Source organism: Falco naumanni, chromosome 1, assembly GCF_017639655.2.
Source record: "Falco naumanni isolate bFalNau1 chromosome 1, bFalNau1.pat, whole genome shotgun sequence".
Lineage (NCBI taxonomy): Eukaryota > Metazoa > Chordata > Aves > Falconiformes > Falconidae > Falco > Falco naumanni.
This window is the reverse complement of record NC_054054.1, coordinates 5,501,404-5,517,363: the sequence shown is the minus strand read 5'-3', so window position 1 is coordinate 5,517,363 and position 15,960 is coordinate 5,501,404. Positions and strand designations below refer to the sequence as shown.

The 15,960-nt window shown below is 39.8% G+C and overlaps 1 protein-coding gene across 4 annotated transcripts in view; it reads right to left on the bottom strand.

The window, feature by feature from the left end:
* The window catches only part of SPATA5 (spermatogenesis associated 5), a 175,975-nt gene that overhangs the window by 133,398 nt on the left and 26,617 nt on the right, over nucleotides 1-15,960 (bottom strand). For all 4 annotated transcript variants that reach the window (XM_040610959.1, XM_040611128.1, XM_040610874.1 and 1 more), the window contains exons 10-11: nucleotides 14,966-15,120; nucleotides 6,130-6,339 (exon numbers count right to left, since the gene is read on the bottom strand). In XM_040610959.1, coding sequence (XP_040466893.1) covers nucleotides 6,130-6,339; nucleotides 14,966-15,120 — 365 coding nt within the window. The remainder of the gene's footprint in view (nucleotides 1-6,129; nucleotides 6,340-14,965; nucleotides 15,121-15,960) is intronic.

The following is a 15,960-nucleotide window of genomic DNA, read 5'->3' as shown; positions in this document are numbered from 1 at the left end:
TAGCTGCCCAGGACTTTGCAAGCTTACGATGTGCTGTACCATGCACAGCACTGTGACGTTGGAGGTGAAAGTCATGACAGAGTTGAAGCAGATCCAAAAGTAACCCTTCCTGCACACCTGCCCCATCTACAGAGAAATCCCTTTGCAAGTCATTCCTGTTCTTCACAGATTTTCAGCACCTGTTCCTATTTGCTACCACTTTTAGCTCCAGGCTAAACAGATGCCGTCCACTACTCTGTCTAGGACCAGGCTTGGGCATCATTCAGGGCAGTATCTGCATGGGACCAAAGACAACACAAAATTAGCCATCCACGCTGCAAAACATATTCAGCTGCTGATGCTTCACCCATACAGCAACACCCCGTCCTACAATTGCTATTTTGACCTGATTGCTGACAAATCCTTGGTGACCTGGGGGTGGGGGGCTGGCAGGAAGAGACTTAGTGCTAATAAAAAATAATCTTGCAAAGTAATTGAGAAGGGACAAGGAAACAGAGACAAGGGATTATCTTTGAAACATTTTCTGCCTGCACATTCACTTTGGGGAAGTTTATGGTAAGAATGGATGAATGAATTTCTTGTTTTAGTCTTAGTTAAGTAAAACATGCAGATATTTTCAGGATTAAGAAAGCTCATTAAAGTATCTCAAATTTTTATCCCTTAAAAAAAGGCTATTTTTTTCAAATACAGTTAGTTTCACTATCTGCTAATTAACAAGTTATTGCAAATGTGTTACTATGGATCTCTTTGGAAATTTTATTAAGCGTTTGCCACAGTTTCTCATAAAATCACAATGATTCTTCATTTTTCATCCTAAGTGTTCTGCTTAGCTAGTTACAGGCACCAAGCTTCCTTATTTCATGCTTCTGCACCCTGAAATACCCATCAAAAGGCTAAAGTATCTATCTCCCCAAAACTCAGTGACAGCTCTTCACAAAGCAAAGCAGTCGGCCTTTCCAAGCCTCATTAATCTGTTTGAGCTGCCACAGCCAAGAGCTAAAGGGAAAAGCAGAGGAAACTTCAATTGGAAAATATTTTGACATAATTGACCCAAATGACAAACTAAGCTTAAGCACATGTCAACCACAGGGAGCGGTACAAAAGCATCGGCAGGGTGATACAGGAAGTGAAATCAAGCCAAGGTGAAGTCAGAGCTCTGAGAACAGTGTATATTTTTGTAATTACTGTTAATTGAAAAAAAAAGTAAAGATTCCTTCAGCCCAAGCTCTTATGTAACATCAAATAAAACATCAGGAATATTTCCAACTCCCCCCCCCCCCCCCCATATTTGGAGCACCAACCACTGTAAAAAGAGTATTTTAGAGCAGTATAGTACACATCATGTGTGCTGATGGTTTGCTTGGTGTTCACATTCTTCAACAGCACTTACTGTCACGGGTGGGTTTGAGTTGTTCCATTTTGGTGGGGTTTTTTTTAAGTATTGCTTCATCATGTTTACAACAATTAGCGTGTCTCAGCTGCATTCCAAGGGGTTTAACTTTTGGAGGTCTAAATTTTCTGAAAATTTAAGCTGGGTTTTGTCACTATCACTAAGTGAGTTTTTGCCTTAGTTTTTATTTTAAACAGACAAATATTAAAAAGCACAAAGCACCAAAAGGAAAAATGATGCTTCCGAAACCATTACAAGCATATAGAAGTTACATAATTTTTCTTGTTACTTATTGTGTAAACTCAGGTAATCTCCTTGTTGGACAGAAAACAGAACTTAAAATCCCCTGTTGTTATAATCCTGAGCAAAACCCTCCAGAAATTAGCAGAAAGTCTCTGTCTGGTTTTAGCAGGCTGACTAAGTAGAAAGTAATGCAGTGGAGGAATACCATCAACATACATCCCCTCTAGTACACAGCATCCTAGGCTTATGGGCAATTCAAGGGCCAAAAGGATTTTCCAATCCTCATGACCCTTATGGGACCATCAGCTAAGGAACGCATTATAACTGGGTGATGGAGCTGATCTGGGTAGGTACTGTAATGGTGCCTCCCAGCCTAACAGCATAACAGCAAACTTCACTGTTTATTTTGAAATAGGTTACAAATAAAAAAGCACAATGGTTTTCTTATTTAGTAGTAAAGCTAATTACCTACATACCACAATACTAAGAGAGAAAAAAACAACCCACAGAAATTCTCTGTAAGTTGCTTCCCAGAAAAGCAACAGAAAATCCGTGAAGTAATATTCATTAGATTCTTAGTGCAACACAATGATACAGGATTTCCTAAATATAAAATTTAAAAAGGAAAAAAAAATATGCAAGAGGACAGTCATAACAAGCTACAAGACCAATGCAGATATAATTATCTATGCCATGCAGCAAGACACGGACATTTCTTCCCAAAATATTCTTACATCATCACCACAAAATCTTAGTGGTCTAATCAACATACACCTCGAAAAAAGCAGCCAGTCAAAGCCGACCCTAAGTGCAGAAACTGTCAAAACAGTTCAGGGATACCACCACATAAACAACCAAAAGAAGGAAAAAAACCCACGGAAATAACACAGTGACAAAGGATTTCATTTTCTTCATGTTCAATTTCAGAAAGCTAGATGACATCTAAAGCAAAAATGCCACAGAGACAGTTGTATATAACAGAGGTGTCATCAGCCTGGCAGAAGCTGAAAATTATATACCCTGTTCTATTAATATTGATAGGTCCAGTACGTGTATATAATTTTCTTTTCCTATTAGTAAAGGAAATGCATAAAACACATTTCAGAACAAAATTATAAACTTTGGGGAGAGCATAAAAGGAGTGTGAAGAAGTACAAAAGTGCACAGAAGGCTGACTGAAATAAGAATTCAACCAGATGAAAAACTATTGACAAGTCAAGACTGATGTTCAATCCTGAAGAATGAAAAAAAATCCTAATTCATTCCTTCGCACAGTCTTATATTCGCTTGTGTCTGTGACTGCAAAACACTCAAAACCCTCCAAGAAGTTGAAAACAATTCAGTTGTCTTTTATTAACCGAGGTTTGTGAAGAAGCAAATAATCAAGATAACCACTAAAACCCTGAAAAGCCTCAATGCTCAAGAGATTTAGAAAGAGGGGTGGCGGGAGGAAGCAGGAAGAGCCATCCCCTGGAAAGCACTTGACAATGTCCTCCCCAGTAAATTTAGCAGATATATTGTATTAGAGACAAAGAAAGTCAAATGAAGGAATAAAAATAACTAATTCCCCTTAGGAATCCTACGAATCCAAGATTGCTTTGTAAAATAAACCAACCAACTGCTTTTCTCTGGAAAAGCAAAAGGTCACCAATCTCAGTGAAAATATAGCTATAAAAAGTTTTGGCCAAATATCAAAGAGCATGTGTACAAAAGGGCCACATTCACTGTTAACACTAACCATTCAAACTTCACAATAGATTTCAGGAGAGAACAGGATGCAACGTCAAACATCTGTTACCACATTATTTTGTTCAGCTCCTCTGCCCAGAAATTACATCTAGACTTTGCCCATCTTCCAAATCTTAATTAGAGGTAAATCAGACACGGGGCTGGAGGCTGTGCCATTTTGACCATGCTTCATACAGCACCATAACAACCAGCCATGCCCAAAACACATGGAAATGTCACGTTTTAACAGGTTACATATAACCCAGCTGAAGTATCTCATTTAACGAAGTCAGCAGTCCAAACTACACAGACATTGCATAGACATGTCTGGAAAATAGTGCAAAGCCTTCCTGGAGCCAGGCTGGGGCAAGGGTGATACCTGTTACACCCACGCAGGACAGCCAACTTAAGACAAGTGGAGTACATTCAGCACTTAAGAGAGTTGGAGCCCGTGAATCTTAAATGTAATGTGCAGACATAATAGGTCCATCTTCCAAAAATCACTGGACCAAGTAAGCACTGCATGTAATGTACTCAATTTCCTCTCCGTTTTCAGGCACAGGGAGAGACAGCATCCAGCAGCAGGCTCCCCATAGCTACAGCTATGTGTCCTGTCTGCAGTCTGTTCTCAACAAGGACCCAGGAACCTGAGCCACCTGAACTATCCTGAAATAGTACACGTTGTTCAGGCTGTACAGCAGACACTTTTCATCAAAGTTACTTATTTGGTGCAGGAAAGACTGGAATGAAAATGCAAGTCTGAAAAGTAAATTATCAAGAAACACACTTCTATTTCAAAAAGCCTGATATCAGTTCCAGGGACAGATATTTGAGACAATGTAGAGAACAGGAAAATTAATAGGACTATAAGCAAGAAAAGAAAAATCCCCTCTCTCAAAAAAAAAAAACAACCCAACAAACAACCACCACCAAAAAAATCACATATTGATATACTTTGGAATTATTGCAGGAACACATGCAATGGAAATTAATTCATGCCTGTTGTGCTTTAAGTGCTACAGACAATGATGTTTAACACATTTAGTACATGATGGATGTTGCCTTTTCTGTCCAGGAAGCAAATGTGAAGTCAGAGAAAGTGGGCTATGTTCCTTTCCTGGAGTCAACATATCCAAGGCTGGACATGCTCCAGAGATGTGCTTCTTGAAACATCTGTACATTGAATATTTGACCAGTTCCAGGCAAAGGGATTTAAACCGACAGGGGAAAAAAAGGCCGTTTTCCTAAGCCAGCCTCTTCTGCTACAGCTTGTCAGTAACAAGGAGGTTTGCACTACCAGAACTCCACCCTGAAGAAACGCTGCATTACTGTACAAAAGCATTTCATATCAGCGCACCTTCAGCTAGATACCTCCTATTCAGCATGAGCCATCTTTTACTTCCAGACAATTAATTGCATTAGTAAAAATGTCTGATATAGCTAAGCAGCCAGCAACTTAGCTTAATTTTTAAAGTTTTAACTTTGTTTTCAGACTGTTACCTTTTTCCTCCACCCTCTCAGGCATCAGTGCTTTGGGCAAAACAAAGAAGAAATGTTTTCTTTGAAGCAGTGTAGGAGGAAAAGGTTAACTTGTTTACCAGTAATTCTGGAGTACAAAGAACTACTTTGTCTTTATGGAAGAGGCAGTAAAGGTGGTGTTTCTTAAGGGCTGAGCTTTCCAAGGCTGCTTTTGTTGATGTGACCATGACCCAGAGGCCTGTCTGCAATACCGGATAGCAAGGGCAATAAAGGGTTCTGGCTTCAAGGTCAGTGCAACTGCCTCTGCTCCCAGAGAGGCCAGGATCCAGAGCTACAGTTACAGTGTGTCTGAAAGGACAGGCAGAGGAAGAAGCTGTGTAGAAACTAACACAGAAGGCTTTGTGAGTAAGGAGATGGTCAACAGACAAGAGTAGGTGATCTTACTGCTGAGAAGGAGATACTTCTAAAATACTTAAACAAATGTTTTTTCTTGCACTTCATTAACATTCTGACACAGCTGCAAGACTACCCCATGTGGAATCACTCTGCTATCTTTTTTTTCTTCCTATGCACTGAAGCTCAGCATTATTATTAAATAACTTCCATTCATGTATTTTCCATACAAGCCACAGTAATCAATTACATTGATTCATAGACAATGAAATCCAAAATTCTTCTATACTTGAAGTGTTTCTTAATGCTGATAGAATATTCCACTTATCCAGGAGTACTCCAGATATAACTGATTTTGCAAACTTTCTAAAAACTGATGAAGTAGAACTCTTTCCCCTGGAAAAAGGCAATTAAGGCAAGAAAAATCTGTAATGAAATGTGAACAGTAAGACAAAGGAAGTGACTTTCCTGAGGAATGAAAAGGCATGTTAAGAGATGAGATAATACTTCCATGAAAGCAATTACTACAGTAAGACAAGCTACCCACTATGCAGAGTTGTATTTTATTTATACCGCTTTAAGAATTTCATTGTTTCCATTTTAAAATATTTTAAATAATGCCAATAATTAAGATGCCACTATACAGCTTACCTACCCATCCAACATATACTTTCAGTGCTGTGATGAAATACATAGTATTTTTTTAAAAAACATATATAAGAAAGAACTAGTCCTTTTCATAAGAAAACACAAACCTGACTTGGTATTTACAAGGTGTTTGCTGTAGTATATGTAACAGTCAGAAACACTAAGAGACACTGGATTCTAACATTGGAAATAAGTAAATCATCAATTGTTATGCAGGAGTTAACAAAAGGTAAGACTAAATGGCCTACCTTCACTGCCAAGAAGTTGAGACCACTTTCATGAGCCAAAGCTTTTGCTATCATTGTTTTTGAGCACCCAGGAGGTCCGTAAAGCAGCACACCTTTTGGAGGCTGAATCCCCATTCGGATAAAGGAGTCAGGATGTTTGCGAGGCCATTCAACTGCCTGCTTCAATTTCAGCTTGACATCTTCTAGTCCTCCTATGTCTGACCAGGATACCTGCAAAGCGGACCATTTTGCTGAATTCAGACAACGGACAAAAGTACTAAAACAGAAAAAAAGAAAAAGAAAACAACAAAACTGCTCTGTAGGATGAATGTGTATGCATTGTAATGCATTAATGTATTTAAGTTGGTTTTGATGAGTCACTTCAATAAGCCTATTAATAATTGCTTCTTGTTTAGAAAAAAGTCACACAAAATAAAAAGGGATTAGACTTGCTTATATGCTGGAGAATGTAGGTAAAATATTTTGTATCTGCTTCAAAAGTAGATCACTAGCAAAGTCACAATTCAATTCCCTTGGTTTTATTAATGCGATGCTGATACAGAATTTGTAAATTACTTTGATTTCTTCCCTGAAGGAAAGCACTGTATGAGCTCAAGCTGTATCACTCCCATATAGGACTTGGGCACTGGAAATCTGACTAGAAGCTTGAGAACAAACAATCCTCCAAACAGGGAAATATCTACAGAAAAGAAAAAGCACACCAAAAAAAAAAAAGTGACACTCAAACCCAGCTGCAGTTAAAAAACAACTGCAGTTAAATTTGCTCTGGTGAAGAAGACCCAAGACAGCTTGTCAGGCATACGTCGGGACAGAACTAACATGTCCTATCCAAAAGAGCAGATGGGTCTAAAACCTGCTACACTTCTCCCTACACCACTGTCAACAACCCTGATACTTTTCCCCACATCCCCTAGCCTGTTCCTCATACTGTCACCATCCACTTCAAGTATTAAAAATGACAAGAGGCACCTAAATCAAATGGTCTGCTACCTATAAAACACTCTTCCAAAAATTTACTAGTCATAAATCACCCTTTAGCTCTGGAAAGTCAGCTACACTTGAGAGTCAAGCAGAATATTACTACGAGGCAACGTATCGCCTTTCTCCTGACTTGAAAACTGGCGTCACTCCTGACTTGTCCGTATTGCTGTTTTCCTGATACCCATACACAGAGCAGAAACTAAAAGTAGATAATCCCTGAAAGAGGCAATTTGGTCTACTATTGAAGTGGAAGAAAAGAGCATTTGGATGTGGTGCAAGCACTTTCACGTAAGTCCAAGATAACTGCAAACCAAATAAAACTTCCCCTTGATTGTCAGTCTTGGACATAGAAGAAAATCACAAAGACAGCAGAGAGCAAACAGCAAAGATCAATATGCATGGGGCAACACCTCAGAAATACTCTGAGTTTAAAGGCTAACTGGCAGGTAAGGAGCTGCCAGTCTGCTGTCTATAGAACATTATCTCTCTCACACCAGGAATATGTTACAGGAACTCCAGAAAAAAAACACCCCGACTCTTTCTTTTTCTTAGTGACCAACAGCTTTCAGTTCTTTAATAATAACTTTATAGGCCTGGAGAAGCATGAAATATGTAGAGCTGATCACTACTGCCTACTAAGAAGGATCTGAGAGAGCAGGGGGATCTGCCAAAGGCAGGATTCCCTTATTGGAAAAAAAAACACAAAAAAACAGAAAAAAGAAACGCAAGTTCAGTAAAGGTTAGAGCAAAGTGAAGACTGAATCAGACACAGCAGAGTATCCCAGTGGCATGGCGGGGAAAGGATTTTAGCAGGGGCATTACCGAAGCAGCATGCCACTTCTGGTAACGTGTAAGCCAACGTCTGCAGCCTGCCAATATTCCCTTCTGAAGTGCTGCTTCATGCCACAAGCAAGACGAACTGCACAAACCGGATCAGAAGAAAATGAAAGTCTATGAGTTCAACAAAAACAGTAAAGGGAGAAACTCCACAACACTGTGGAAAGGAAGAGGGAAACAAGAGCATGAATTCCTAGCACCCGACTGAGCTGGGTATCTTGGGCTACCACCACAGTCAAAAGAGGGAGAAAGACTTCACAGAGAAATTCAGCTATAGTGCAAACTCTCCTTCAGAAGTCAGACAGGAGGTCTCACACCCAGTTTCTCTCTCTTCCCTTTAGAGGGAATAATTGGATATCTCCTTGCCGGATAAGCGCTTAAAGATAGGAAGAATTCTCCCTTCCTGAATTTTCACAATAAAACACAGAAATCCACATGCAGATTTTTAATTACAATGAAGCAAATATACAAGTTCATAAAAAGTGAAGGTGTGTCAGATACCTCACTTGCATCTTGCCACATGCATGCAAACCACCCCTTTTCATTCACATTTCATGCCTGAGTAACATAATTAAACTCAGGACCATTAGTCCCAGTCTTCCCTTATTCTAAAAGCTGATGTTTCTGAGACAAACCCGAAACAGTGTCAGTGTTTTACATCTGCTTTTAAAATCATGCATTAGCTATCCCTACAACCTTTAATTCTACCTAGCAGCTCTGTAAACTGCACAGAACTGAAACGTGGCACATTGAACTTTTTCTTAGGGAAGAAGACATATAACATAAGCTTATTCTAATTTCTCAGTATCAGTTCTTAGTCATATGTGGTAAAGCATGGACTAGTCATTCCTTTCATCACGTCTTTCTATATAGACAATGATTTTGACAAATGTGAACAAGAACTTCTTAATTAAGCCATCAGGAATTCCCTATAACTTTCAGCAAGAGAAGACACAATCCGTTAGTGGTACTTTGCACACATACAATAAGGCAAGGAAAAACCACCTCAGCGTTACTTTTACCTTCCTGCAAATATTCAGACTCTTCTGCAAATATGCACAACTCTTCTGAGGCATTATTCAAATGATTTTTCAGACCCACTACATGTCATTTAACATCAACACAAGTGATGCAATTATACAGAGAAGCTGAAGGAGGGCCACCTTACATGAAGGGTTTTTTTAGTAATCTGTAGATTTATTCTGATTTTGCTTACATTTAAAATCAGGAAAGGGAAGAAAGGGAGACAACTAGGTCACGACATTCCAACAGGGCTACTAAATGTGAATCTGCCTGTTAGGAGTTTAAAAAGAAAACAATTAGCCAGTCAAAAATTCAGTTAACTTTTTTAAGATTTCTATAATACAAGGTGTGGAATTCAAGCAACAATGTTATTAAAGGCAAAAATAGCTAATAAAACACTATCTTCACATTCTGGTCAAGTCTTAAACAAAACACGGCAGTGGGGTTCCTCATTTCAAATGGATATAGAGGGGGTGGGGGTGGGGGTGGGGGTCGGTCACCAAAAATAAAACACTCAAAAAGTAAGAACTCTTCTAGATTCATATAAGCTTGGAAGAACTAGGTGGATTGTTTTTGCACACAAATCCTCGGTAACTTCCCCACTGCAAAGAACACAAATTTTACTGTGCACATTCGGACAGCTAGCTCCATCTTTCACCTGCACACGAACTCAAAGGAAAGGTCTTGCCACATAAGTGATGGAGTGTGATACCCTGTCACTGTGGAAATGGTTTTAAAGGCTAGCCTTGGGGCTAAGCCTACACATACAAAGACAGTGCTCTGCTACAGTGTGTAAGACACCAAGATTTTATTACTGCTGTAATCTTTAGCTCTCCCCAGGTCAACAGAGCTTAGAATGCGATGCAGAGCAGCAACTCCCCAGAGATTGTTAAGCAGCAGCAATAAAGAAATAAAGCAGACATGCAAAGGATGTCTCATCCAGAACCTTTTGGCTGCAAAGACACAAATCTGAGTGTTGAATTACAGTAAAGGGAGTGAAACAGGCAAGCAAAACCCATAACACTCTACAAAAATTTCAGAAAGACCCATAGGAGAGGGAGGAACAGCAACTACAGTGCAACTCTCAAAAGAACTGAAATATTAACTTCCTGATTTATAACGTGCATCCCCTCTTCCCTAAATCCCTGCTGCAAAAAAAGCAGCCTTCTAAAAAGGTTGTAACACATAGCAAAGTTTAAGAAAGGTTCTGTAAAAGCCGAAACCAAGATGCTATGTGGAACCAGGCAGCAAGTATTTTGCGTTTGCCTTGGTCACAAACAACACTCACTGCAATCTAGGCACAAGTGGAAGGACAAAAGAATGCAGAAAGTAGGAACACAAAAAAAGCATATGGTGGCACCTCTGCCTCCAATGGCTCCTCCTGCACACCACCTCTCCTTCAGTCTACCACCCCAAACTCACTTCATTTTGGCTGTTTTCCCCACCAGTAATTTTGAATATCCTTGGAACAGAAAGAGCTCAAGTTATGTCAACAACAAAAAAACCCAACAGCTAGCTTGTCACACTGCACTTTTCACAAGCAGACTACAAAGCATCTATCAAGGTTACCAAATATCCTCAGACACCAACAAGTGACTTGCTTGAGGCCACCTGAACAAGTCACTTCTAATACCTGTTCTTTAGCTACTACCCCAAATACACATGTAACGAGTTTTTCCCAGGTTTTAAATATGACAAAAGCCTGCAACAGAGCAGTTTAGCCTAGTGCTTTTCTGAACAGCCAAGTAACTAGCATTCAATTCTGGGACCTAAAAAGCAAAGACTGATTTGAAAACTAAGCTTTCTTTATAGCCTACTCAAAGTTCCACAGATTTCAGAGAACAAGCTCTGTGTTGATGAAACAATTTGGACTTCATGGTAAAACAAGTATTTATTTTCATTAAGTATCAGAAGTGATACCATCTTCAAAAAAGCCACAGCGCATAAATGGCAAAGGTGTCATGACTATAAGGGAAGAAGCCCTTTAACAAAATTAATTTACTTGTGGCTTTATTTAGAATTCTTCTCATTCAGTTGACACATAGCTACTGCAAAGCAATGAAATATGAAAAAAATAATCTGAAAATCAGAAAGTTAAAAATCAGAAAAGTCTCCGTTTAATTCACTATGTACATCAATGGTTTTACTTGTAACTAACTGCATAGCTCAAAAGCTCCGTCCATACTAAGGGGGCTGCCAAGTGAGTAATATACCTGCAATAAAGAGCAAAAAAAGCTGATATTATTAAGGTAGCTCAGACTTCTGACTTCTCCGTGGAAAAAATCTCATAGCTGACCATTTAGTGTTAGAAGTTATTTTTAGCAAGGATTTTTTAGATGACAAACAATGTTAAGGTCAGACTTCAAAACATGAAGGAATGTAACCCCTGATTCTCTAACAAAGTTATACACAATTAACTATCTATCTGGATAGCTTCTGGGGCAAGGAGAGCAGGGGAAGGAAAGCCTATCCTTACAGACCGAAAGGATCTGGAGAGGAATTAATACAGGATGATTGCAAAAAGATACATTAGCCAGGAAAAACAAAACCCAAACAAAACACAACACAACAAGTTTTAGGTTTCTTCAAGAAGGCTGGACTCCTATCTGGTTCAGGCTTTCTGTTTCTTTTTTTGTTTCCTGCACAACCAGCTATAATTTTTACATTTTGATAAGAATACAACAAAAGCTGTCAGAGTAAGGCAGTTTCTGTTGGTATAAATTACTGCAGAGCCCATAAGTAACAGTACACCATGACCAACAGCCAATTAAGTAAAATGCTGAATGGGTAAGCGGCCCAAGTCCATGGACTGAAAGCGCTGGAGTGAAATGAAGGATAAATTAGTAAAGAGGAAGAATTTATAGAAATTACTACTATTAGCATCAGTTCTACGACAAGCAAGTAACTTTATGGTTTCCCACAGCAGTAAACATTCAAGCATAACAATATTAAACAGCAAAGCATTCTAGGACACAGCATCGTCAACATAAGATGATGCAGCTAATTAATGGTTCTGCAGTTGTAGTCATTTAGCTTCCTGGATACCTGTTTTCTACTGAAAACAAGTACTTCAGCATCCAATTAATTGCAAACGTTAGCACAAACACACAACTTCAAACACAGCAGTTAAAAACACAACTTCAATCAGAGAAGCAAAAATAAGTCTGTAAAATTAATTAACATATCAAGAAATCATTACCAGAAGCACGCAACACAAAACGTTGCATACTCCTCTTAAAAAAAAGCTATCCAAGGAATTAGAATCTGCATTACATTTTCTGCTACAATCTGTGTTCCAAACAACAAATCAACCATGTAAACTGTCTGGGTAACAGCAGATTAAGTGCTAAGTGACTGGCACTCAAGACACTAACAATCAGGTGAGAATAAGATATACTTATTTGACAATAAAGAGCAAATTACACTAACCTGAGTTTAATAACAACAGATATTTTTTTTTTATTTCTTTTTGCAGTGGTAATGCAGTGGTAATTACAGTGGTAAATGTTTTTAAAATAGCTACACCACACTGAAGTATAGGAATGAGTTTCAGATGTTTGTAAGTGTTCCTGCATCACATCCCAAGCCCCCAGCAAGCAACCTTAACCAGGGAGCTTCAGTCTGGATTCCCATGGATTGCTTCCCCTGCACTGCCATCCTGGCCACCTAGCCACAGCATAACCAAGCTCCTTCAACTAACCCATGGACTTGAGCTGACTTACAGCACTTCCCCAACATAAATACAAATGGTAATGGAGTAATTAGCCTTGAGGGGTATGGTAGTGGTACAACAGTGCTGGATTTACACTACTGTGACTTTCATGGACAGCTGTTCAGTACCTCCAGCTATTCAGACTGCTTCTGAGTATGCACAGGTACCTTCATTTTGTAAGCTAGTAGCTCTGCACCCTAAAATAAGGGTTAAACTAAATGCCAGCACCTCCTTTGGTAGATGATGTGCACGGACACAAAATCTGTTGCATCCAGTACTTTAGATTCCACTCAGCCCAGGCACATAAACTGAAATTCACCCTATAACTTCACAGAATATGCATTATTTAGGTCCAAAGGAATCTGCACTGTGTCATTATCTTCCCTTCAATAAAGGAATGAATTTCAGCAGTATGCCAGTGACCCAGCTATTGTTTAACTAATAAAAACAAGTAACAATCAAGGAAGAATTGTGTCCAGTTCTGGGTTCCCCAGTTCAAGAGAGACAGGGAACTACTGGAAAGGGTCCAGCGGAGGGCTACAAAGACGATGAGGGGACTGCAGCATCTCCCTTATGAGGAAAGGCTGAGACAACTGGGCCTGCTTCACCTGGAGAGGATCTTAACGATGTCTACAAATATCTTAAAGGGCGAGTGTCAGGAGGACAGGGCCAGGCTCTTTTCAGTGGTGCCCAGCAACAGGACAAGGAGAATGGGCACAAACTGCTGTTCAGGAAGTTCCAACTGCATATGAGGAAGATCTTCTTCACCATGAGGGTGACAGAGCACTGGAAGAGGCTGCCCAGAGAGGTTGTGGAGTCTCCTTTTCTGGAGACATTCAAAATCTTCCTGGACACAATTCTGTGCAACCTCATTTAGGAGACCCTGCTTTAGCAGGGGTTGGACTAGGTGATCTCCAGAGGTCCCTTCCAACCCTGACCATTCTGTGAAGCCACTGGCAGGATGGTTTAGCAGACAACAGATGCCCAAGTAGTAGGTTGACTTGGATTCAGAACAGATCTCCTGCACTACCTGAAACCTTGCTTCTATCAGTCTTTATTGTGCTGTTTAGCAGCATTCCACCTGGCTCCAGATGGGCTGGTGTGTCTGAAAGGCACAGCATAGTCACAGTGATGTGAGCCCAAGAGCCAGTAGCACAATAAACAACAAAAGAATTAGTAACTCTAGTTCTCAGTGGAACTACTTAGCCCTTGCGGATATTGATGCAACTACACCATTTCTAGGAAAAGCTGTCTGGGGCCAGCAAAGGCATTTCCACCCACCACTTCACTGCACAGCATGGACTCTTAACAAGCCAAGTGTGATATCCGAACTGGCTGTGTGCAGCATCCTGTTCGCAGATTTTATTTCCCATTCCTATAGTTTGGGAATAAGGGTCTACAGTTGTGCAATCTAACTCCCAGATGACTCATCTTCATGCAATGAGACATAAATGTTTTCTTCTAGGGCTTGGGGAGCTGCTGAGAAACACCAGCACAACTGCTCGCAGAGTCAAGATTTAGTAAGATTAAATACATTTTCTTTTGCTGAATCTTCTTAAGCCGGATCAGCATTTTCTTAAACCAAACCAGTTCCCCAGTCCAATTTATGTTGTGTCTGCCACTGAATGACTATGAATACATAACTGAGAGGGCAGTGAGCAGTGTAAAGATGACCCTGGCACTGTCAGAACTGTTCATATAATGACAGTCCCTGGCAGGTAATGGCTTGGCAGTAATAACCTACCTACGGTATCTAATTCTACACTAAGATAAAACCACGTAATGCCACTGAAGACATTCAGGTCACAGCAGTATGAACTGCATGTAGAATTAGTCAACTGCTCTACATAAAACCACAGCAATCAATCTCTTCACAGCTTTGTTTCAATGTACTTTGGTTACAAATGCTAACAGTTGGTTTCTACTTAGGTCTGTCTGCTTACAAAAGGCACCAGCTTTCACAGCTGTTCAGGGGCTGCTTTGAGCAGACACCTTAAGATTTTTATTCCACTAACCCACTCAAAAAATAAAACTACAGATCAGGAGATATGCTCCTGCACTACCAACTCTTCCTAAAGCATCAGGAACTTAAGCTTCTGTAAATGGCTCTTCAAAATTATAATTAAACAAATACGCCAATAAAAAGATGATGCACAACATTTATTAGTAACTTAAGGCTTCCACTTCACAAAATTCCTCTCTTGGTAGGGCACTTCAATGCCTAACTGCAACTCTTAACATAGCTCTAACAATGTTGTTAGTTTATTGTAAAAAATAACTTACTTTTGGCACATCAACTGCCACCTCCCTCATGGCACTGGGCCTGACATCATTCATCCCTTGCAGGAAGTCATTGAAAGCAATCATCACTGACCCAGCCACCTCGTTGTCTATTAGGTTAGGTCTTTTCCCCACTGCTCTCCGCAATGCATACAAACCTATTAAAAACAAAAAAAAAACAACCCATGAAAATGTGTAGATTTCCTCATGGTTCTCACAAACATAAATTGTACAACACACACAGCAGCACCAGAAAGGAAACGATGTTCAGAAGACTGTCTCAGCGCTGGGCCTTCACTAGGTCAAAGAACATGCAAGACACTTCTGATGAGAGAGCGAGAGAAAGGGGATTTAATGACCACAGAAATAATATAAACTAAATCTGTTCCACAAGACAGAATCAAACAGCCTTGCCCGTGTTCCTGGAGATGAAGCCAAGACAGCAAAACCTTCAAATGTCCATACATCGATCCACACACGTTTTGAAACCACAGAGGAAGAGGGATAACTCATATTAGATATTAAATCAGCTCACATAAGAAATCCACAACCTTCTCCATTCCCCTATTATTAGGGCTGTGTTTTCCAAGCTGCTCTTAAAAACAAACTGATGAGATTTCTTTTTCTTTCATTGGAATCCTATTTTGCTACCTAGTAAGATGCCAGATAAAGAAAAAAACATGTTATTTGCAACAAACATTCCCTGGAACACTCAATAGCTCTTCACTCCCTTCAGCTATCACACTTTTCAAATGCAAGCATAGCTTTTACCTTCTCCTTTGTTTGGCCAAATCACTCACATACAATACCTATAAATCTTGACACTAATTCCTAGCTTCACCCTATAATTCAATCCCTCAAGAGCCACACAAGTCCCACCCACTCACACATCAATATATCAATACTCCTCAGGCAGGACCAAGTAACTCTGCGGCTCCCAGGCGTTCCCCAGAGAGAACAACTATGGTCCCCGTTGTGTAAGATGCCCAGAAGTATCA